Genomic DNA, 22208 nt, shown 5'->3' on the forward strand with positions numbered 1-22208 from the left:
ACGAGGCTCCCCCCGGCGGCATCTCCGTCCTTCTGGAAGGCTTGATCTGACTGGGCCTTACATCATGGGCGTCTGGCTGGGCGCGCGCGTGTCGACGCTTAGGGAAGCCTGGGGGGTGGGAAAGGCAAGAGTCGAGGGGGAGTAGCACAGACAGCTGGCGTGTTACAGCAAGGCCCACGGTGAGACCTGAGTTTTCGAACAGGGCTGCGCGGGCATCGGACTCCCTCAGCGAACGGCCTCAGTCTCCTCTGCTGACCGAGGAGGGTGCATCAATTGCGAATCCACCGAAAGCAGCGAGTCGTACTGGGATCAATCGGATTGGCGCCGACCGAGAAGCCGCATGCTCTGGTATTGTCCAGATCGCATCCTTGCCCGTGAAGTGCGGACCCAGGCGTGCGGATTATACGAGCTCCCGCGCCGTTGCGTGTCAATGCCTAAAGCAGAAGGCAATGCAGCTGAGCCGGCGCCGCCAGCCAGCGAACGCGACGCCCAGAAACCACCGCCACGGAACCGAAGTTAGGTGCGTTTGAAAGAATGGCTTGTTCTGTCTGACGGCGCCCCAAGCCGACAATGACAATCAAGGCACCGCGTGCCACACATGTTGTAAACATGCGTCGCAGGCTGATCCCTTCGACAGACGCCCACCCCTTCCTCCGGACAACGTTGAGAAAAGGAAACAATCTGCATCCACCTGTCTTGTCCGATGCCCGGTCACAACATGGAACCTTGTCTCCCACCTCCCTCGTGTCTATGGACACGGGGCTAACCGCCGGTAGCGCCTCTTGAACCATCTGCAAGACTGACCGCTACAGCCGCCACGAACGCCTTTCCGTCTCTCACCGCCAGCTGAACCGTCGGATCGTCGCGGCGCCTTTGTAGACGGACGTTATGGTCAGTCATCTCCGTGTGTGCCTGTGTCGGTCCCATAGAATCCCTCTGGCCTTTCGCCAAGGTCTGACGGGAGCAGTCGCTCTGACACCGTCAATGCTGTGTGCCTTGCTTGTTTGATCCGTGGCATGTACCACAGCTATGACTTGCCCACGGGGGCCGTTATGCGAGCATCCTCCATGTACTCTCAATCTCGTTGCTATTCTGTAGGAAAAGAGACGGAAAGGAGCGGCACAGAGCACATCTTGCAGGCATCTGCAGCCTAGTACACTTTTGGTTCGGAAGACAATGTCCACATGGGGGAAACCACTGGTTGACACCGTTGAGATCACGTACCACGTGTGCATAAGGGGGGCTACTCTACCGATCACCATCCACCGTAAGACTCTCAGATTCAGCTCAGCTTCGCCCTACTTGCCGCATTTTCACTCCCCGTCGCCGTAAGATGTTACGTCAAAATTCGCCGTCCGGCCTTTCCCCTATCCTTCTCGTATGTACTTCGTACCTGCACCTGCCGGCCTCGCCGAAGGTGCAGAGCCCATCCACATCTTCGGATCTCCAGCTCTCAAGGGTCGCTCACATCGGAATAGGTGACCGCTGATGTGCATCTCCCATCCCCTTCCTCTGCATCATGTAACAACAAGGCCAGCTGATGGGGAAACCCCGTTGAGCGGGATACGTCGTGCCTCTCACGGCGATGCCGTTGAATCAGGCCTCCAATGCATATTTTCTTGGACATCTCCAGATTCAGAAGCACCGGCATAGATAAATTGTTGTGGGGGTGAAGGATTGCGGGGGCAGGGGGGAAGCTCGTGTTCCAAAGATATCGATATACATTGGAAGGGGCGTTTGAGCCTCTTGCTGGTCGGTTCTTCTCCCGTCATGTGCATTCCATCGGCAGCTTGCTACCGGGTATGGATAGTTTATTTGGACGGCCGTGCAGCTGGTCAGCCAGCCACACTGGCGATCTTCCTGGTGCACTCCTGCGTGGTGCTGATGCGGGAACTGCTCGCGGTGGTGGGCAAACTTGGAAGGATGCTGTAGGGTGGTTTCAGATGTGCCCTACGAGAACATGATGAGAGCTTGATTGCTGAATGGAGGCAGAACACTGACTGCAGGCACCACCTTGGCGAAAACCTTCCTCGGTCCGGAGGGTGTTCCCTTGGCAACTTCTGGCAGAGGTCACTAGTGGTAGACGGCGCTAGTTTGAGCTCGCCTTGCGAATCGAGTGGACCGTGGGGAAAGGCCTGCGATGAACGGCGAAGTGCTGGTAGTCGACATGATCGTGATACCCATTCCAGCCTAAGACCCACGAGCCGCTATGTACATGTTTACTCTTTGACCCTGGGACTTCAGTTCAAACGAAATATCGAAGTGCAAGACTGGTATGGAGTTCCCTCTATTCCAAAGCCGCCTCACATCAAACACTCACATACTCTCCTGTTAGTAGCAGTTTGCAGCAGCGTGAGCAATTCGTTGTCTATGAGGTTGTTGCGCTTATCCTCCAAAGGCCGTGCCTGCACACCATGTTACGAAGAGTCAATTCCAAATCGATATCACTTCGCTTGGCCGCTTCGCCCTCTCAAACCCAAATCTACACATGCGATGAAGGACTGGCAAGGTGCCTCTGTCCGAGTGCCTTCGCTCCGAGGAGATGAGTCGAGTATACCAAAACACAGACATGCTGGTTGCAAAGAGTGGCTGACTGGAGAGTCCACACCAATTCGTTCTCACATGGCGGAAAGAAGGGTAGCGATGTAGCAAAGTAGGTCCAGACAGATACTTCACGGCACGTCTCTTAGAGGGGGACGCTCCGCTACCAATCCAAACGAGACGGAAGCATCCAGCCTTCCAATGGGGCAATATCGTGTGGTCGAAGCGCATCTAAAACTACCGTCGAGCAACGCCACCAAAGCAAGAAGGAAAGAAAAAACCTAGCAAAACTCACAACAAAGGGGGTTAAAAAAAAAGAACCATCCATCCCGTCAAACCCACAAACCCCCTTCACGTCGGTGACAGAAGAAATTACCTACCCGCATCTGCCTCATTAAAATAAATCTCTCACCAGGTCGGGTAGTTGAATACAAGATCCGGACGTAAACACGTATATTCAAACGTACATTTGCGCCCGGATTTTGTAGTCAACCACCTACACCAACTCGACAACGTAGTATTTGTGCAGGGTAAACGCGGTTGGGTGCAATATCTTCCGTCACCCGCCGTGCCTTCACTTCCTCCTCCCCCCCTTCCTCCCCTCCTCTTCCACCTCCCACCTTCCAATCCCCAAATGATCTACCTCCCTATCTCCCTCCTCTTTCTCCTTCACTGCTTTCCGTCTCTCCTCCTCCGCCACAGCCATCGCCCTCGTCGCCTCCCTCCCAACCGCCCTGTCGGCGCCCTCGGCGCGCGCGCTGCCGTACGCAACGAGGTTGCCGTGCCCAACCCCCCGCCCGTGCGCCGCGGTATCGGTGTTCTCGACGCTGTGCGAGGCGCCGTCGGCGGATGTGGAGGTGGTTTTCGTCTTGCGCTGGAACATGCTGCCCGAGAGCGCGGCGAAGATGTTGAGGTTGAGGCCGGCCTGTTTGGTTTGTGTTAGGTTTTTTTTTTGGGGGGGGGGGGGGGGGGGGGGGGGGGGGTGTGGACGTGGAGGGAGAGGTGGATGGGGAGGGAATCGTTGGGTAGGTGGTGGGGACGGACGGACGGACGGCTTTGGCGAGTGGCGGCGGCCAGCAAGGAAGGGATGGATGGATGGATGGATGGACTCGTGCGGAGGAGGATTGCAAAAAGAAGTGTGATCGGTCGGGAGACTGCCATGTACAGTACGTACCTTTGCTTCGGCGCTGGCGTGTTGCTCGCGCGCTTCGACTTGCGGTGGCGGTGCGTAGTCGTTCATCTGCTGCTCATCCGCCGCAGCGCGACGCGCGACGGCTTGCTTGTTCGACATTTTGTTTTCTCTAATTGTTGTTTCTTTTTCTTTTTTGGGGATGTTGCTGTACTACTTGATATTGCCGGTTTAGATAGCGCTCGTCGATGGTCGAGGTCTCGTCGCAGGAAATTGCTGATGAGACTATGCTTTATTTGCAGCCTTTACGGATATGAGTCGATTGTGAGAAGCCGATCAACTACTGTCGTGGACTGCAAGAGAAAGTGAGGACAGCGAGGTGCTAATATTTGGGAGAGACTAGACGACTGTCCGGAAGAGATGATGTAATTGTACATATATCACGTGTGGTCAGCCTGGCTGGCTGGGCGGAAGAAACCTGTTCGCGAACCCTGCGTTGAACCTTGATCCGCGCGTGCCGGCGTTGGCGACACTAATCGCCGCGGCAATCTTTTCTTGAGATAGCAGGTTCGTCTATTGGGTGAAAGAAAAAGGGTTCTGGAAAGTTCAATGAGGGCGTCCACAGGCAACAACCCAAGGTGAATATCGTCGGGTAAGACAACAGAGCGTCGAGCTAGCAAGGAGCTGTCACTTACGCATACAACCACCTTCAAACCCAGGGCAAAGACATTGGAAGGGAAATGGAATGCAGTTCTATTTCTCGTATAAGGGGTGCTCGGTTTCTTATTGTGATCAGTGTCGTCTTCTTTTCTCTTCCAGCTGAACCTCAGTCCTCGACTTCATCTTCAGTCCTCGCCAGGTTACTATGCAACCGGTGCTCCCCCATGGCCAAACTGCACAGCGCACCCAGGGCCGTGATGCCAAACGTCGCCCACCACACAGCCGTCAACGCGCGCATGTACGCCTCCAACGCATCCCCCTTCCACTCGGGCGACAAGCCCTGCACCGCGCCCACGCTGTCACGGATCCGCCCGATGACCTCGGCGGCGCCATCGCGCCCGGCGAAACGGGCCCACAGCTCGCGCTTGAGCACGTTCTGGAAGACGGCGCCGGCGACGGAGATGCCGATGGTGCTGCCGGTGCTGCGGAAGGCGTACGACGCGGACGTGACGACGGCCTGGTGGGCGTGGTCGACGGCCGAGATGAGGGCGAGCAGCGTCGTCGTCAGCATGCCGCCGTAGCCGACGCCGACGAGGAAGAAGTAGACGAACGGCGGCCACGCCGGCGTCGATGCGTCAAAGGTCCCCGCCACCAGCCCGACCGCGAGCACCAGCGTCGCCTCGATGGCCGCGTTCAGCCACCAGTACCGCCCCGTCGCGCGCGTCATCAGGCCGACGCCGACGGACCCCGCCGCGGTGCCGACAGACTGCGGGATCAGCCGGACGCCGGCTTGCGTCGCGCTGAGGCCGAGGACTTGGAAGTAGATGGGGCCGTAGTAGAGGAGCGCGAAGACGGCCATGGTCGTGAACCAGTTCGTCAGGCAGGCCGTCCACACGGTGCGGTTGAGGAGGAGGCGGACTGGGATGATGGGCTCCGTGGCTACGCGGTCCTCGACGACGACGAAGGCTAGGAGGAAGGCTGCGAAGAGAGGCAGGCTGACCAGGACGAGCGGATGCGTCCATGGCACGATGTTGCCTCCCGAGTTCAGCGCGAGAAGCAGGAGGACCAGGCTGGTCACCAGCGTGATGCTGCCCAGGAAGTCGACGCGCTTGATGCGTGACATGTTCTTTTCCTTGACGGGGATCTTGACGGTGAGGTAGACGAGCAGACCGGATGCCACGATGAAAGGCACTTGGATCAAGAAGGCCCATCGCCAGGAAAGTGCGTCGTTGATCCAGCCACCAAACACTCCTCCGAGTCCGCTGCCCAGCCCGAACGAAAGGTTTCCGAAGCCTTGCCATAGCCCTCTCCGGCGTAAGGGCACCAAATCGGTAGTCACAAAGGTCGAGATAGTGAGTAGTCCACCACCGCCCATTCCGGCGACAACTCGCCCCAAGATCATGACGCTCTGGGTCTTTGCAAGCCCGCATATCAGATTACCAGCGCCGAAGAAGACATTTGAGATGACAAGACCAGTCCGCCGCGAGAAGATATCTGTCAGTCGTCCGCTAAGAGGCTGGATGGCAGCATTGGCGATGAGGTAGGCGGTAGCAATCCAGGAGAATAGGGTGAAGGAATTGAATGAGTCGGATATGGGTGCGCTGAGGGTTGCGATGATGGTGGAGTCTTGCCAACGTTAGCAACGACCAGGGAAGTAAGAGGCGAGGCCCACTCACCCAGAGCTGCAAGAAAGACACCGACCCAGCAGCTGCCCAATGTAAGCACCAATCTCAGTGTACTGGGCTCCTCCGCCAGCGGGATGCTGCTATCCGCTCCGTTGCTGTTGCCATTGGCGCCATCCTCGAGCAGCGGGCTGTGCTCTGTAGCTGCAGCAGAGCCATTCGGAGCTGCGCCAAGCGGACGGGACATGTTGCCTGAGGGCTTAGAGCTCATGCACGAAGAGAGACGGAAGGTGAAGCTACATGGTTTATGGCTGAGAAATCGCGCTGACGCCGGCCTCGGAAGGCATCGCTAACCGACCGATCGCTTCTGCCTGAGGCACCAATCCGGCTACGTCACTCACTCTCACTAGAGGACCAGTGCATATTATTAATGGATAGTTTATGGTCGTCTGGCCTGGTACCAGCAGTTCAATGTGTTACTCGTCAAGCCAAGGCTGCATTCAGTACCTGTAGCTAACGCCGCGTCCCGTCGTACCATTATCGCACACGCCGAACAATAGATCGGCATGTTTCGTTTGATATAAGAGAAAATGGTGCTTGGCGAAAGCCAACATGCACCAGCAATCGCTAATGTCGAATTCCATGATTCCAAGCGCCAGAACATGCATGCAAATCCTTTGGGAAGGAAATCAACTTTGCCCTTCACGCGCCCCTAAACCTCCAGTCGTCGAAGTCTTCGTCGTCGTCAAGATCGTCATCGCTCTCGTCCTCCTCGTCTTCGGCAGCCTTGCTCGGAGCTTCCTCTGCCGCAGCAGCTTCCTCGGTTTTTCCTCGTACCTGTCGTAGAGCTTCCCTCTGCGCACGGAGCCGCGAGACCCTCTGCTCCAGCTCCTCCATTTCGTCGAACTCTTCCTCCAGGTGCCGTACGGCGTCTTCCTTCTCGGCCTCCAGCTCCTCCTCGCGCATGCTTCGCTGTTTGCTCTGCTCCTCCCCGGTCTGCGCTGCAAGTTCCTCGGCAGTCATGGGCTTTGCCTCGATCGTTGCGGCAGAGTTGAGAGCCGCCAGCGCCGAGGGTTGCGGAGGTGGGGAGGCGGCGACTTCGCGCTCGAAGGCGGCCCATTCATCTTCGTCGACGCCGTCAGGGTCGGGTTGCCGAGCAGCTGGTGTACCCATGGGAGCAGGGTCGGCCGGGGTGGGTTGCGCAGTGGTAGTGAGGGAGTCGTGGGAAGCGGGACGAGAGGTGAGCTCGATCGACCTAGTAGACTCGGCGGCGGGCTTTGCGCCGGGGTCGAAGAAGCCTTCCGGCAATGCATCTCCACCCGGGCCCCTGGTGCGTTTTGCGGCAGGGTCCCAGTCGTCCTCGTCATCGGACGCTTTCCGCTTGAGATTTTTGCTGGCGGGCGGGGCGGCAGTTTTGGCGGGCTTACGGGCAGGCGGCGGATTGCGAGCGGCGCGTTCAGCGCGCAGCATTGCGCGAACGTCTGCCATGGTGGTGAGACGCGCGGATGGGTGGTAAAGGAGTCTGGGTGTGGAGCGACGCAGGTGGGTGGGTTCGCAGGGAGCTGGAAGCAGCACCTGAGCGGCGGCAAGGGCCGGGCGGTGAGGGCAGTGGGCAGTTCGGCGGGCAGCTTCCGTTGCGGCGCAACCTGCCCCGCTAGCGCCTTTTGCGGCGGGCGCACGTGATGCTAGCGGCGGGCGCTGGCCAGCATTTCCGTCTTCTCCACCTTCCGCAGCTTCAAACCAGCGCGCGTCAACATTCTGCACATCCCACCCTCACCCTCACCACCACACGCGCCCGCACCGCCCGCCGGCCCCTGCAATCGCCGTCGCAAGCTGCTGCAGGCCCTCTCTCTACTAATTTCCATCGACAGCTGCACCCAGAACCCGGTCGCGCACGCGACTCCGCTGCTGGCAGGGCTTGGCGAGGGCGCGCTCAGATCGCATCGCGCGAGCGCTCCACGCACCGTTCGGGACTGAGTCCACCGACACCACCGGCAGGCTGGGAAGGAAGGAAATCGGTCGTCGTAGCTGCGACGCGTAGCCGTCTTGTTATTTTGTGCCTCAAACGCAGGCCGTGTCTCGCGCCAGCAGCATCTTCGCATCATCAGTCCATAGTAGCAACCTTGTGAAGCCCGGCGCATCGCGCTCTTGAGCCCATTCCGACACGCCGCCGAACGCACTTCTTGTCCGTGACGCGTGAAGTTCCAATTCCGCCATGGCTGGTAAGCACGCCACCACATGCGCGAGCAGCCTGCCCGCCGCCCAGAGCCACCTCGCTCACACCCCACACACCCCACCAAGCGCCGACACAGCTAACCGGCTCTCAGAGGAGATTCGCAGATCCGGCAGGGCCACCAAAGGTCAGCATACCAAAGACCGCGACCTTCCCGAGACTCCCGTCCCGTCCAAACGCAAGAGCACCACCAAGAAGAGCGCGAAGAAGGAGACCGAGCCCGAGCCCGAGGACACCGGCGACGCCGATGCCATCATCCGCTGCATATGCGGCTCCGACGATGACGACGAGGGCGGCCGCATGATGATCTGCTGCGACAATTGTGATGCGTGGCAGCACAACGACTGCATGGGCCTGACCGAGGATCCCAAGAAGCAGCCCGACAGCTACCTGTGCGAACAGTGCAACCCAGATGGCCACCCGGAGACATTGCAGGCGCTCAGAGATGGCATCAAGGTCTGGGAGGTCAGGCTGGAAGAGAAGAAGAACAAGTCTAAGAAGGGAAAGAAGACCAGTAGGAAATCGCGTCAAAGCGAAATCCGCGCGGCTGCCGGAGGTGACACTGCCAGCCCGAAGCAGCAGTCGAGTCCTGCGCCTGCGCCGTCGCAGAAGGCTGACACGGAGGAGCCTGCTGGTGCCAATGGCAGCGCTGAAGTACGTGCTCCCAACATCCCGTGCAGCCAATCACTGAACACTAACACTCCATCCAGGTCAAGAGCCCTACCGAGGCTACACCCTCTGTTAAGAGACGATCCGAACCCAGTGAAGATTCTGCTCCCAAACGTCGCAAGAGTACGCAGCAGAAGAAATCTGTTGAGCCCGCTCCGGTCACGCACACACAGCCCAGAAGCGTAGACGAATTGCCCGAGGACCGTAAGCGGGTGGCAAGCAAACTGCTTGGAGTGCTCGTCAAGCTCATCAAGGAGGTTTCGAAGGAAGACTACAAGATGCCTGATGGGGAGACACCCGACTCTTTGGGCACGCGCCTTGCTCTGGACGTTGAGGCTGCAATGCTGAAGCACCATCCTGCGGGTCCCAGCGCATATGCGCAACAATTCAGAAACATCGTTGCCAACATTCCTCGCAATCACACTCTTCTGGTCCAGCTGCTCCAGGGCTCCGTCTTGCCCGAGCAACTTGCTACCATGTCTGCTGAAGACATGGCGAGCGACGAGCAGAAGCGCCAAGACACCATTCTCAAGGAGCAATCTGACAAGCAGACCATCCTGACGAACGAGGGAGGCCCGACTCGCATTCGCAAGACACATAAAGGCGAAGAGTTTGTTGAAGACAACAACGATCAGCCGACAGCCGAAGAGCCCACGTACGCACCACCCGTTCGCCGGGAGAGCCAGGCCGAAAGCCACCAGCGTTCTCCTACGCCGAGGGGAGGTAGCCCCATGCAAGGTGTGGAGCTTCCTGAAGGTGTCGGTGAAGGCCACCGTCCTCTCCACGTCGATACAGCGCGCAGACAATCGTCGACGAACTTCGATGTCAACTCCGTTTGGGCAAAAGTCCAGAGTCCCAATGAAAGCACCGTACGCAAGCTTTCGCAACAACATCGTCGTCGCCAGAGCTCAATCCAACAGCCTCAGCCTTCAGTAAATCAGGACGATCCAGACGTGGATCGTCTGCTGAAAGATGACGATGATGAGGGCCAGAATTTTGCGCCGTCAGACGAGACCATCAAATGGAGGGGAGAAATCTTCATGCCTAACCAGGGTGCATTCAAGGTTGTTGGACGCTTTGCTGGAGGGGGTGACGTTGGCCAGTTCATGCCTTACGATCAGCTTATCCCCCGGCCCACCGAAGTCAACGGGCGTATTGATATGGCTAAAACCGAAGATTACATCCAGGGCATGCGTGGCAGTATCTACCACGACGTTGCTGTCCTGTCTCTTACTCCGGAAGACCAAGAAAGCAAGACGACGTACGATAACGTCTTCAACTACTTCTTCCCAAAGAGTAGGTGGGGCGTCATCGGCGGCACGAGGCATGACAAGGTTCGCGATGTCTACCTCATCCCCATCCCTGCTGGTGCCGGAACGCTGCCGGCATGCGTCGAGATGCTCAACAATGTCACGATCGAGGTCCCTCGTCCGGATAACATGCTCTTGCTCATGTTGGTCGTAAAGACCAGCGAGCCGAATTCTGCCCAAGGAACACCCCTGCAGGTGGATGCCTCCGGTTTCAGTGCAAACGGAGTTCATATGACTGCTAGTATGACTGGTAGCCAGCTAACTCCAACGGCCACCCCCACCGCTCCAGCTCCAGTGAACGCATTTACGCCACAGATGCATGGCGCATACCAGCAGTCCCCGCAGCAACCCCAAGGCCCGTCTCCGGTAAACCACATGCCCGGCTACGGCGGTCCTCCCCCGCAGTACCAGCATCCCGGAGGCTATCCCGCTCACGCCTCACCGCAACAGCCTCAGCACATGCAGCCCTTCCCGCCTCTGATGGGCCAGCAGAGTCCACTTCAAGTCTCAGCACATTTGCAAGAGATAGCCACGCGCATCCTCGGCCCGTTCATCGAAGCTCCCGTCGTGCGGACGATGCTCCAGTACTCGGGCGAAGCGATGAAGGAAGACTCGCTGATCGGATTGAAGCAAGTCCTCGAAGCGGTGCCGGCCGCACGGGACAACTTCCAGGTCTTGATGCAGGAACTCAACAGGCCGAAGGACCAGAACTGAGGGATAATGTTGTCATCGGGTCGGACATGTGGGGAAGGTGGCGGGGAAGTATGATTTCTTCTACTATGGTCAACAGATCTTTTTCTTTTTTTGCTCAACTCGGGAACACTTGTTCCCTATAAAGCTCACGGGGGGCGGCGACGAAATGGCGGGAGAAGACATTGTTGGTTACTCTCCCTCCCCTAGGATAGGCGACAGCCCGCCTAGGCGTCTTGTTTTGCATGCATGCATGCATGTAGCACAAGCACCCGTGCCGTGCCTGCGACCGGTCGCGTCTTCTTCTTCTCCCCTTGTTCTTCTCCTCCTCCTCCCACACCAGACCCCAGAAATCTACACAGTTGCGTGCGCAACGAGTCATGGCTCGCTCGCAGAGGGAAGGAAAGAACTGGATATACAACGTCATGTCTCTCCACACAGCGTTTTTCAGGGTGTGGACTACAGGATAACGTTTTTCTACACTGTCGTCGGCGTAAGGAAGAGAAAAACAACGGGGGATAAAAGAATGATGAATCTTTTTTTTTGTCCTTTTCACGTACGCCCATACCACCACGTGGGGGAGAAGAAGGGGGGGGGGGGGGGGGGGGGGGAAAGATGCTCGCTCTCCTTCCAGCAGGGGGTTTGCTTACTCCCCCATCCCCATCCCATGGACAGACAGCGCGTTCCCCCCTCGATCGGGGAGCAAAAAGGGGGGAGGGGGAGGGGGAGGGGGCGATGTCGGGTTTTCGTTCTCCTTTTTGTCCTGTGTCTATCTATCTATATCCTTTCTCTCTCATCAGACTCCTTGCGTTTTTTTTCTTTCCTCCTTGCGTTCTTGAGGGGGTTGAACCGAATTCAAAGAGGGGATTCAAATCATGGGCGGGCGGAGATGGGGATCTGGTTTTTTTCTCTCTTTTTTTTTTTCACTATGATCGAAGCGGGGGATGAGAGAGGGAGGGGGGGAGGGAATCAACAGGTGTGGTATCGAGGGACGATGGAGAGAAGAAAAAACAAAAAAGGGCGTTGGCTGCTGCTGTATGAATAGTTCAACCTCCTCGATCGATCTAACTTTGATTTAGCTGGGCGAAATGGTGGAAATCTTTTTTTTTTTCTTTCTCTCTCTTTCATCCATCCTTTTTCGTTCTTTCTCTCTCTTTCTCTCGAGCTCTCGTTTCCACCGCCCCCCACGGTTACTGTAGGTTACGAAATTGAGAACCAAAACGAAAAAAGGAAAAGAAAAGAAAAGAAAAAAGAAACCGAGGTCTTTTGCAAGTGCTTGGGTTGCGGGGGAATTTGTTTTCTGGTTCACAATCGCGTCGTGTCGGACGCGGTGGTGGACGAACGAATCGCGCGCCGGTATACTCTTATAGACTCTCCATGACTCCGTGTCCTTTTGGGCGAGAGGTCGGAAGCATGACGGACGAGAGTGGATGTGAAGTGCACTGCACCTCTTGCGATGCGCGCAGCCAACTACTCTGGAGGGGGTTTCCGGATCCACCACGTAGATGCTGGCGGCTCTAACGGCGGACGAAACCTGTGGCATCCGGGGGAAAGATGAAGTTCATTTATTTCTTGGGGTATATTCTCGCGTGACTCTCCCCTCCCATAACGCCAGGAAATGCGTGCATATGCTGCGGCCATGCCCCCATCACGCATCGTGCACGACTACTCGCAAGCCTTCCAGAGTCCGGACTCCAGGAAACAATGCAGGGATGGATCGATCCCGGCGACAGCCCTCCTCTTCCCTCCCTTCTTTCCATTCCCGCGGTTTCGTCGATGCCGGATAGATTGACAACCTAAGCACCATCCGCCATCAACTCCTCATCCAACGCCCTCATCACCGCCCCCTGCTCCCTCATCCTCCTCCTCCTCCTCCCCTCCTCTCCCCCCTCCTTCCCCTTCCCCGCACCACCCCCACCCTCTCCCAACCCCCCACCATCCGCCCCCTGCCCCTCCCCCCTCCCCAACCCCGCCAAAACCCCCTCAATCCTCTCCCCCATCCTCCTCACCCCCTCCACCTCCTCCCTCCTCCTCGCCAGCTGCTCCTCCATCATGGCGATCAGGCTGGCGCGCGCCTGGTGCGGGCGGTACTCGTTGATGAGGTGGTGGGCGTTGAACAGCAGCGTCTGCATGTCTTCGTACTTTTCCTGCCAGCGGCCGGGGTCGGCGGCCAGCACGCCGGCCAGCTCGAGGTAGTTGAGGAGGAGGGACTGCGTCATCTTCTTGATGTGCGAGGAGCGGTCGAGGGTCCATTGGGTGGTGGTGGTGGTGGTGGTGGGGTCTTGTTGTGAGGGGGAGGAGGAGGGCGATGTTGGCGGCGAGGAGGGGTAGAGTTGCTCGACGCCCATGGCGCGGAGGGAGGTGAGGGCGGTGGTTATCTGTGGGGCGTGGTTTGGTTAGCTGGCTGCTGTGCGAATTGCTGCGGCTACTCGGGGAAGGTGGAAGGGAGGGAGGAAGAGCGGAGGAATCAAGTGAAACGGAAGCATGGCAGTGGCGTCCTAGCCGCGGCCACCACCAATGACCCCGCGCATCCCTCTCCCTCCCCGCCTCAACCAGGGGGGAGGGGGGAGGGAAAAAAAAAAAGGCAGATACGAAGAAGCGCACATACATCATACGGGTCCCCAAAACTCCTGTACTTCCCGTTCGCAGGCGGCTCCGGCGGCCGCAGGTACCGCAGCTCCGCCGGTATGTCTGCCGGTTTCCTGCCCTCGCCCTCGTCGGCAGCGGTCTGGTCGTCATTCTGTTGCTGCAGCTCCTTGTAGCGCGCGCGATTGTCCGACGTGAAGTGTTTCCAAAAGGGCGGCGGGGCGGGGAAGGTCGCGCTAAGGACGCTGTCCGGATTGTCGAGGTCGGCCATTGTTGGTGGAGAGAAAGTGTCGTCGTCGCGCGAAGGGAAAAACGTCCAATGGCTGGTTGGCTGGCGGGGTGGGACGTGACGTTGGGGCTGAAGGGAAGTGAGGCCGTGCTCGCTTGCTCGCTTGAAGGAGGGGCGTGGGCGGGGAGGTGGTGGTGAAATCCGCGGTTTTCGGCAGCTCCCGCCCGCGGTTCGGTGGTGGTGCTGTGATGATGAGGTGGGTGGTGGTGTTTTGGGATCGGCAATGGCCAAGCTGGGGGAAAGCCGACCGCGCAGGGAGCTTGGACCCCTCGTTTTGCGCGCGCACGGTCTCGCTTTTTTTGCGAGCCCGAATCTCAGCCGGGCAGCCCTATCCTTGCCGGTTCATCTCCGCCTATTCCCGGCGGCTCGTAATTTGCGTATCGAGGCGCCGGATGCTGAAATTGCACTGGGCAACGGACCTCGGCCTGACGAGCGGCATTGGCTGCTGTGCTCTGCCTGTTTTGATGTACTTGTTATTGCGGCTGCAACCGATGTCAGGAGCGGCTGGTCCCAGCATGCGAAGCTTCTAGAAAGGAGAGGTTCTTCTCCGAATCCAACCCGTGGGTTTGCGGTTTTATTAGGTATCTATTAAGTATGTACAGTGCAACGTAGATAGGTACGCGGGGCACGCGCCGGTGCCCTTCCTTCTGTATGGTTCCATAAGGCCACTTTCTGTGACCGCAGATCATTCCGACCGTCATCGCTTTTCATAGCCGATGTTGATATGTCCCCCTACGCCTGAAAATGCATTTCCCGAAGATGAGCAAAACGGTAACTCCCTCGACGGCTCTGAAAAGCCGCGGCAGTTTGAGCTCGAGGCTCTGTCCAAAAATCCTGGTCGTATACAAAACGGTGTGCCGGGCGTGAGTCCCGGGAGACGACGCCGCCGGGTTTCGTGTCAAACGAATCCGGGTCGTCTTGGCCGCGCGTATTCCTTAGTGGAAGGGTGGCCATAATGTACGTCGAGTGTTCCGCTGTCTAGGAGCCGCAGGTCCGTGACAGCGATATGTGCGAGATTCTTTATTTCCGCTTCAAGTGCGAGTAGAGCCAGCCTCCGCCAATAGCGAGGGAGACACCAAATGCCTCGTGCGACGTTGGAGCCCTGCCTTCGAGATACCAGCCGCCGGAAAGGATAAGAATGGTCTTGAGGTTTCCAACCACGTTGAACTACATGGTACAGTCAGAAAATCGGAGCTGCGAAAGTCGAGTGCTGCCATGAACTTACAGTAAGAGCAGAAGTGCGGCTAATGATGAGAAACTGGGAGAGGTTCAGAACGCTAGCGGTAATGCCAGACGCGAGCAACGACCAATAGACCTCCGAGGGTATAGTGCCTGGGAAAAGGCCGTTAGCACAGAATCGGGCCAATTCGAGCGGGGGAAAGCATACTGAAATCAGGGACCCTATCCAAAACGGGGACGCAAAAGACCAAGAGGAAGGCGGAAATTGGTGCCTGGTTCATGAGTAGTTGTTGAGCGGAAACGTCCAAGTCCTCAATCTTCTTCCCAATCCAAATCTGATAGAATGCCGTCACCGTCACGGCCATTCCGGAAACGATGGCGCCAAAGGGGTTGCTCTGAGCTGAGTTGGAGTTGGTAAGGCTGACACCGGCGCAGATGCAGCCGATGGCTAGCGCTTTGTAGACGGAGATGGGGGTGCGGAACATGATGAAAGTAATGAGGACGACAACGGGAGTGGTCATGACCTTGGCGAGCTGGTAGAATCCAATCGAGTTGTACGTCAGGGACAGGTTTCCCAGGATCACGTAGGACGTGAACATGACGCAGATGGGAAGCACATCGCGCAGCGGTAACCGGATGGGCTTGAACGCCCGGAATGGCGCGCGAGTGGAGACCCAGAGAACGATGGCGGTGCAAGCAAAGTGCCAGATGGTGAAGATGACCTGGGCATCGTGCATCTGCGGGTCGGAAAAGATGCTGTCGCAACGTTAACGCTTGCACTGGCTCGGCTTGCAGAGGTTCAAAGCTAACCGCTTGCTTAGGAAGACCATGGCGACGGTGGCGCAGGTGTTGAGCAGGATGCACAATCCCGTCGCGAACTGGTCCTTGGTGGACGGGGCCGAGACGGGGCGGTCGGGGCGCCATTGCGGGAGCCGCTTTTCCTCCTCGATGGGCGTAACCGCAGGACTGGCATCGTCCGTCAACGGCACCTTTTCTTCGTCTTTCATGGTTGTTAGAGGACGGGCGGGACGCGGGCACGGAGGAGACAAACCCATTGCAACTTCGGGCTTGGCAATGCGGAAAAACTCAGCCAATGGGGGGAGGGTAGGGCGAGACATGTGCCCGAGCTTGGGGGAAATGGAACTGGGCGGGTGGCGCCCGTGGAAGGGGCGGGCGGGCGGGCTTCTGGAAGAGATGCTCAAAGGCAGGCTGGCATAATAGCTGAAATGAGGGAGCGTGGCTGCGAGGCGCATGGAAGCCGCAAGTGCAGCTGGGCGGCGTCTTAAAGGGCCGGCGGATTCGCGATGGAGTGGCTGAAAGCCGCGCTTGGCCCCCTTATAGCCCGCGGGTGGCTGCTCAGCGACGGCGGCTTTCTGGAGGCATCATGCACGGCCTGGCGACGGGGGCCGCACGACCGCCCTGCCGCTGCCCCAGCGCCCGTGGCCCGACGTCCGTGAAAAGCGGGCTCGGGTCGCGAATTTTTGCTGTTGAAGTCGCGGCGGCAGCGTCCTGGACACTCGAAACACTGGCGGTGAGTGTGGCAGCGTTGGGGCGGAGCGGTTGGGGGCGACGGGTGACGGGCTGCGACGCCCACTGGCACAGCCCGAGCTCCGTCAAAACTCGCGCCAGCGCGCCCGTCGCACACGCTGCCGAACCGCGAACCACACCAACAATGCTGCGGCAAGACCCACCGGAACATTGTTGACGCGGGGTCGGCGCAGGGCTGCTAAGCGTGCCGGGAAAAGGAGGCCACCTGCATCTTCAATAGTCTCCACCGCGCGCCACAGAGCTGTCCGTTTCTCGTTGCCCACGCGCCGTATTCGTGCCTGGGCCGGGCCTGCCGCGGGTCACGAGGCGCCCATTAGCGACGCCCTAGGCTCTCGGATCGCAAGCCCTTCTCTCTCTGTCATGCGGGGGAGCGGCGATCCGCTGATGCCGCGGGTCGAGCGTGGTGAGATGGATGGTGAGGAGGTCGTATCGCCGAACCGAAGAAGTAGTAGGTGGAACCCCCTGGCCGATCGCATCTGCCAACAGATATCCCTCTCTCTCTCTGGACTGCGCAATAGCCGCGAAGCCGTAGTCCACCGGTGCGATCGTATGAATATCGATAGTAGTCGTAGAAATAAAGTGAGAATATGTCGCCACCAATATCGCTGCTGCTGCTGCTAGATCGATCGATAGGCTTCCAGGATGCCTCTGGGTAGCCGGTGACGAGCTCGAATGCCAGCGGGTAGTCCGCTCGAGTGGAATGCCGCTGGGTAGCCGAGAATCGTGACGCCGAATGCTAGAGGGTAGCCGAGCTCTAAACGATAATGTAGATAGCCCCCCGCGTTGGGCTCCAAATGATGCCGCGGGTCGAGCGTGGTGAGATGGATGATGAGGAGGTCGTATCGCCGAGCCGAAGAAGTAGGTGGAACCCCCTGGCCGATCGCACCTGCCAACACCGCTGCCATGACGTCGGACGGGCTCTGCCTCCCGCTCCCCAAGCTCCCTCATCAGTTCATCCTGCTCGGCGCCGAGATGCGAGTATTGGTTTGAAGCGAGCCTTGTCCACGAGAGGCGTGTGATCCGAGCCTGTGTATACAGCTCCTTCGCGCAGCCGATGGCTAGCGTGGATCTGTCTTTTGCTTATGTCATAGGTAGTTGAAGCCATCGTCCGGACGTGTATATAGAATTCTTAATTCGATATTCTCGTTCGGACGATAGCTTTAACTACCTACGTAATTTTTTTTTCTCTAAGAATAAGCTAAGGCATAGATACGCCATGTTCTGCTATTCTTCGCGCTAGCCATCGGCTGCGAGAGGGGGCTGTACGGGGCGCAATGGAGTGCCAGAAAAATGGTCCCGTCCCACTTTCGCTGTTTGATTTCCCTACGGTGTTTGGACGGACAAGTGCCGGGCGCCCCCCTCCAAGCGCGGGAAGGCCGAAGCGATGGAGGGGCTCGGATGGACCAGATCTGCCGTGCACGGGATAACGGCGCAAGGGATGATGGACCCTGTGGATGGGAGACAGGGTGCGCAAGACACACCCGTCGCCCGCATGCGCCTAGTCGGGCCGTGGCCGCTGGGAATAATGGTGATGTTAAGGCAGCCGGACAGGCGAGAGATGACGATGGGAGAGCTCCAAACCCCAAAGTGTCAGAGGCCCTGAAGATGCTCATGCCCGTTGACAAGGGCCTGCGAGATTTTATCACACAGTCGCCTGCAGATTGGGATGTTCGAATCCCTACGCTCATCGGCATAAGGCTGAATTAGGTCAGCTCCGTATCGATAAGGAAGCGCAGGCCACGGTGACACCTCCTTGACACGCCCCCCGAGCATCTCCACCAGCCTCCTCATGCGCTTTCGCCGGTACTTCCTGAACTAACAATGCCGGGCGGTAGTGCCCAACAATCTCGCCGCGCAGCTGGTCTGCAGAACGCCGGCGCCGGCTCCGCTGTATCGCGATTCTGGCAGGTATGGCCCGGCGCTGAAGCACCACCACCGCCATTGAGAGCTGACTCGTCGGCGTACAGAGGTCCTATGCTTCCGAGTATCTCGGTCTTGCGATCCTCATTGCCTTGTACATGCTCGTGAGTATGCCCCGACGAGTTTCAGCGAGGAGTGTAGCAGAGCAGGACTATCTAACGGCCATTCCAGATCCAGTTCTTCGTTGAACCGTTCCATCGCATGTTCTCTCTTGACAACCTCGCAATCCAATTCCCCCATGCCGAAGTCGAGCGCGTTTCCGTTTCCTGGCTCTTCGTCTATGCTGGAGGCGTCCCCCTCGCCGTCCTGATCGTCTGGGCCCTCCTATTCCGACCCGGTTCACATAAGGCGCATGTCACAATCCTCGGCTTCTTCATATCCCTTATCCTGACCTCCTTCATCACCGATGTGGTCAAGAACGCCGTTGGCCGGCCTCGCCCTGATCTGATCGCGCGCTGCAAGCCCGTAAGCCTATTCGCAAATATCTCCGCATACTATACCTGTACATACAACTAACGCCCAGCTGGCACCTCAGGAGAAAGGCGCCCCCGCGCACCAACTCGTCACTTTCGAAATCTGTACCGAGGAAGACCATCATACTCTGCACGACGGATGGCGGTCCTTCCCCTCGGGCCACTCTAGCTTCGCCTTCTCTGGCCTCGGCTACCTTGCGCTGTTCTTCGCCGGCCAGTGCCATGTCTTCCGGCCGCGGACCGATCTCAGCCGCGTCCTGCTCGCGCTCGCCCCGCTGCTCGCCGCCGTCATGATCGCCATCTCCCGCTGTGAGGATTACAGGCACGATGTGTACGATGTGACGATCGGCAGCTCGCTAGGAATGGGCGTTGCCTGGTTTACGTACAGACGCTACTACCCAGCCCTGCGGAACAAGAGGTGTGACACGCCGTACCCGAGCAAGGCGGAGCTAGCGGACATCAGGGGGTTCTCCAAGGCCAAGAACGATGAGGAGGCGCGCATCCAGAGTGCGGCCGAGTTTGAACTGGAAGATATGAGCAGCGATGATGGTGGAGAGCGGTTGCCGTTGCATAATACTCGGGCACCGTAACACCATCTGTGCGTTTCCAAAAGGAGTTTTATACCTACGGCATTTGGTGCGGCGTTTTCAGTCCGACTGAAGCTGGCGTGTGGAGGTTTTGACAGCTGGATATCTTGGTTGGTAGCAGGATATGCACAAACGACTAACTGTTCAGCATCTCGTACGTATTCTAAATGTCGGAAATCGAAGAAGCCTTTATGACGTTGAGTTTCAAGCACCTTTCCAGTCGAGTTTCCACGTGCATATGCGCACTTGAGAGTGCCTCAACATTATTCCCGCACCCACTATTTAAAGCTCTTTTTAGGTTTACCATCCGAGATGCACCACGTGGCTTCACATAACCACGCAATCCACCGCTCTCACTCCGCCGCCCCTTTCGCCCTCGGTCACAACCTGCTCCAACGGCCAGCTCAACCACCTCCGCCAGTCTCTCTCACTCTCCCTCCCCGCATCAGCACCACCATCATGCATCCCGCCCTCTCCCCCAGCCGACGCCGTCCCTTGCACCGCAACCGCCGCCTCCACCCTCCGAACCAACCTCCTCCCCCACCCGCCAATCCACCAACACCGCTGCTGCTGAGCAGCACCACCCTGCCTGGTCCCCGACGACAGCACCTCCACCCCACTTGAACCACCACCACCACCACCACCACCACCGCTACCCACCCAATGCACCAACACGCCCCAAAACGCCACCACGACCAAAAACGCCGGCGCCCCCTGCGCCGCCCTCTCCAAGAACCTATCGTCGACGCCGCCGCCGCCGCCGCCGGTGGGGCCGGGGCCATTGCACGCCCACCCCAGCACCGCGCGCATGCCGGCCGTCATGTCGTCGTCTTCGTCGTCAGCGTCGTCGAGGTGGTAGTCGTCGTCGCCATCACCGTGCCCTGCACCGTCACCGTGCCCACCACCATCACCATTCCTCCTCACCCCCATCATCTTCTTCCTCCTCTTCCTCCTCCTCCTCTTCCTCCTCCGCCCGTTCGACCCCCCGCCGCCTGATCGATCAAACGCCGCGTACCCCTCCATCAGCGCGTCGATGGCGCCGACGAGCGAGGCGAGGTTCGCCGAGTCGGCGGCCGCGGCGGCGGCTTCTCCTTCGTCTAGTTCTCCTTCGTCTCCGTCTTTGGCTGCTGCTGCTGCTACTGCTTCTTCTTCCTCTCGCCGCCGGTGGTGGTACCGCTGCTCGTACAGCGCGACGAACCAGCGGCGCAGCGCGGCGAGCTCGGCGATGCCGGCGGCGACGGCGGCGGTGGTGGGGTCGCTGTTGTCGCTTCCGCTGTCGCTGTCGTCGTCGCTGGCGCTGTTGTCGGTATAGCTGTGGCTTCTGCTCCTGCTCCTGCTCCTGCTCCTGCCGCTTGCTCCCCCTCCTCCTCCCCGACGACCTTCCGCCGGCCTGGGAGTACTGCTACTGCTCCAGTCGTCGTGGCAGGGGTCGTAGCGTAGTGCGGTGTTTGGCTGTTGTGGCGGCGGCGGCTGTGGTCGTGCCGGTGCCGGTCGTGCCAGTGCCGGTCGTGCCAGTGGTTTCGGTCGTACTGCTGGCGGTCGTGCGAGGCGGAGAGGCATGCCGACGGCGTGGCTCATGAGGAGAGCGGTGTTGGTGTTGTTGCTGCTGCTGCCGCTGCCGCTTCCGTTGCTCCCACCACCACCACCACCACCACCGTCCTGCTCCCCAACCCCAACGTCGACCACCCGGTCCGCCGCTTGCTTGATGCCCCGCGATAGCTGCAGCCAGGGAGCCACGGCGCCGCCGTCGCTGGTGGTGACGATGAGGAGGTCGCCGGGGTCGGAGGAGGAGGGGGAAGAGGAGGAGGAGGACGGGATCGGCGCCGCGGCGAAGGAGATGAGGGTTGCGAGGGCGGCGCAGATGTAGAGGGGTGGGAAGGTGTGGGGGTTGAGGTAGGTTGGCGATGACTTCGACGACGGCGGCGGCGGCGGCGATGGGGGGGAGGAGGTGGAGGATGAGGAATGGCCGGTTGTCGTGGTGAGGGTGGAGGGGAGGAGGGCGTGGGCGGTGCGTAGGGCGAGGGCGCGTTGGGACAGGGCGCGGGCGGTGTGGTGGGCGGCTTGGAGACGGCGTTGTTCGAGGGAGATGTTGTTGTTGTTGTTGTTGTCGTTGTCGTCCGAGGGTGATGATGAGGAGGAGGGAGAGAGGAGCGTGTGTGCGAGGTGGATGCCGGAGAGAGAGAGCAGGGCGCGCATGACGAAGGGGTGGGAGATGGCGAGGTGCGGCACCTCGATGCGCCACCACGTCTGCAGCTCGGCCGTGGCGCCCAGCGTGTAGGCCGTCGTGACGGTGAAGTGGTGGAGCAGCTCCAGGTCGGCCATGTTGAGCTCGAGGTCCGGCTCGTCCGGCCCCGGCATGTTGTCGCTGGTGCTGGCCATGTTGTCGGGGAGGAGTCGGTTGTTGTAGTTGTCGTACCGTTCGTCGTCCTGCAGCTGGCTGGTCATGGTGGGTATTGTGGTAGGTATTATCGTGTCCATGTTCAGCAGCGCCGAGTCGATGCCGAAGGTCGGTGCGGCCGGGGTGGTGCTTGAGGATGCGGAGCTCGCGGGTACGGATTCCCTCGTGGAGAAGTCGCAGACGACGCCGTGCTTTGTGCATTGCCCGCATTGGGGGTTCGATTCATCGCACTGAGGCTTGTCAGAAGATGTGATTCCAGACGAGTTTGCGACTGCCGAGTGGTGGTCCAAAGACCAGGGCTCGATGGACGCCACCGGCTGGCTCGCTAGTGGGATATGGGGGAAAGCCAAGGAACAACCCACTTTGATCTTTCG

At 59.0% G+C, this 22208-nt stretch overlaps 7 protein-coding genes across 7 annotated transcripts; 2 read left to right on the plus strand and 5 right to left on the minus strand.

The window, feature by feature from the left end:
* Nucleotides 1-4496: 4496 nt before the first annotated feature.
* On the minus strand, nt 4497-6199 carry SLS55_009128 (uncharacterized protein; the record flags this gene model as incomplete). Its single annotated transcript, XM_066780531.1, has 3 exons — nt 4497-5956; nt 6007-6012; nt 6193-6199. The coding sequence occupies 3 exons, from the start codon at nt 6197-6199 to the stop codon at nt 4497-4499; spliced, it is 1473 nt and encodes a 490-aa protein (XP_066629760.1).
* Nucleotides 6200-6654: 455 nt separating this feature from the next.
* Nucleotides 6655-7440, minus strand: SLS55_009129 (uncharacterized protein; the record flags this gene model as incomplete). Its single annotated transcript, XM_066780532.1, has 1 exon — nt 6655-7440. The coding sequence occupies one exon, from the start codon at nt 7438-7440 to the stop codon at nt 6655-6657; it is 786 nt and encodes a 261-aa protein (XP_066629761.1).
* A 727-nt stretch (nt 7441-8167) lies between these two features.
* Nucleotides 8168-10878, plus strand: BYE1 (Transcription factor bye1; the record flags this gene model as incomplete). Its single annotated transcript, XM_066780533.1, has 3 exons — nt 8168-8174; nt 8280-8839; nt 8896-10878. The coding sequence occupies 3 exons, from the start codon at nt 8168-8170 to the stop codon at nt 10876-10878; spliced, it is 2550 nt and encodes an 849-aa protein (XP_066629762.1).
* A 1772-nt stretch (nt 10879-12650) lies between these two features.
* Nucleotides 12651-13464, minus strand: MED7 (Mediator of RNA polymerase II transcription subunit 7; the record flags this gene model as incomplete). Its single annotated transcript, XM_066780534.1, has 2 exons — nt 12651-13232; nt 13459-13464. 2 exons carry the CDS (start codon nt 13462-13464, stop codon nt 12651-12653), a joined length of 588 nt encoding a protein of 195 aa, XP_066629763.1.
* Nucleotides 13465-14749: 1285 nt separating this feature from the next.
* SLS55_009132 (uncharacterized protein) lies at nt 14750-15915 on the minus strand (the record flags this gene model as incomplete). The annotated part of the gene is made up of 4 exons (XM_066780535.1): nt 14750-14896; nt 14955-15061; nt 15117-15664; nt 15719-15915. 4 exons carry the CDS (start codon nt 15913-15915, stop codon nt 14750-14752), a joined length of 999 nt encoding a protein of 332 aa, XP_066629764.1.
* A 2559-nt stretch (nt 15916-18474) lies between these two features.
* On the plus strand, nt 18475-19439 carry SLS55_009133 (uncharacterized protein; the record flags this gene model as incomplete). Its single annotated transcript, XM_066780536.1, has 3 exons — nt 18475-18480; nt 18548-18841; nt 18900-19439. The coding sequence occupies 3 exons, from the start codon at nt 18475-18477 to the stop codon at nt 19437-19439; spliced, it is 840 nt and encodes a 279-aa protein (XP_066629765.1).
* A 160-nt stretch (nt 19440-19599) lies between these two features.
* On the minus strand, nt 19600-21881 carry SLS55_009134 (uncharacterized protein; the record flags this gene model as incomplete). Its single annotated transcript, XM_066780537.1, has 2 exons — nt 19600-19623; nt 20127-21881. The coding sequence occupies 2 exons, from the start codon at nt 21879-21881 to the stop codon at nt 19600-19602; spliced, it is 1779 nt and encodes a 592-aa protein (XP_066629766.1).
* Nucleotides 21882-22208: the final 327 nt, after the last annotated feature.

Source organism: Diplodia seriata (assembly GCF_021436955.1).
Source record: "Diplodia seriata strain FDS-637 chromosome Unknown scaffold_9, whole genome shotgun sequence".
Lineage (NCBI taxonomy): Eukaryota > Fungi > Ascomycota > Dothideomycetes > Botryosphaeriales > Botryosphaeriaceae > Diplodia > Diplodia seriata.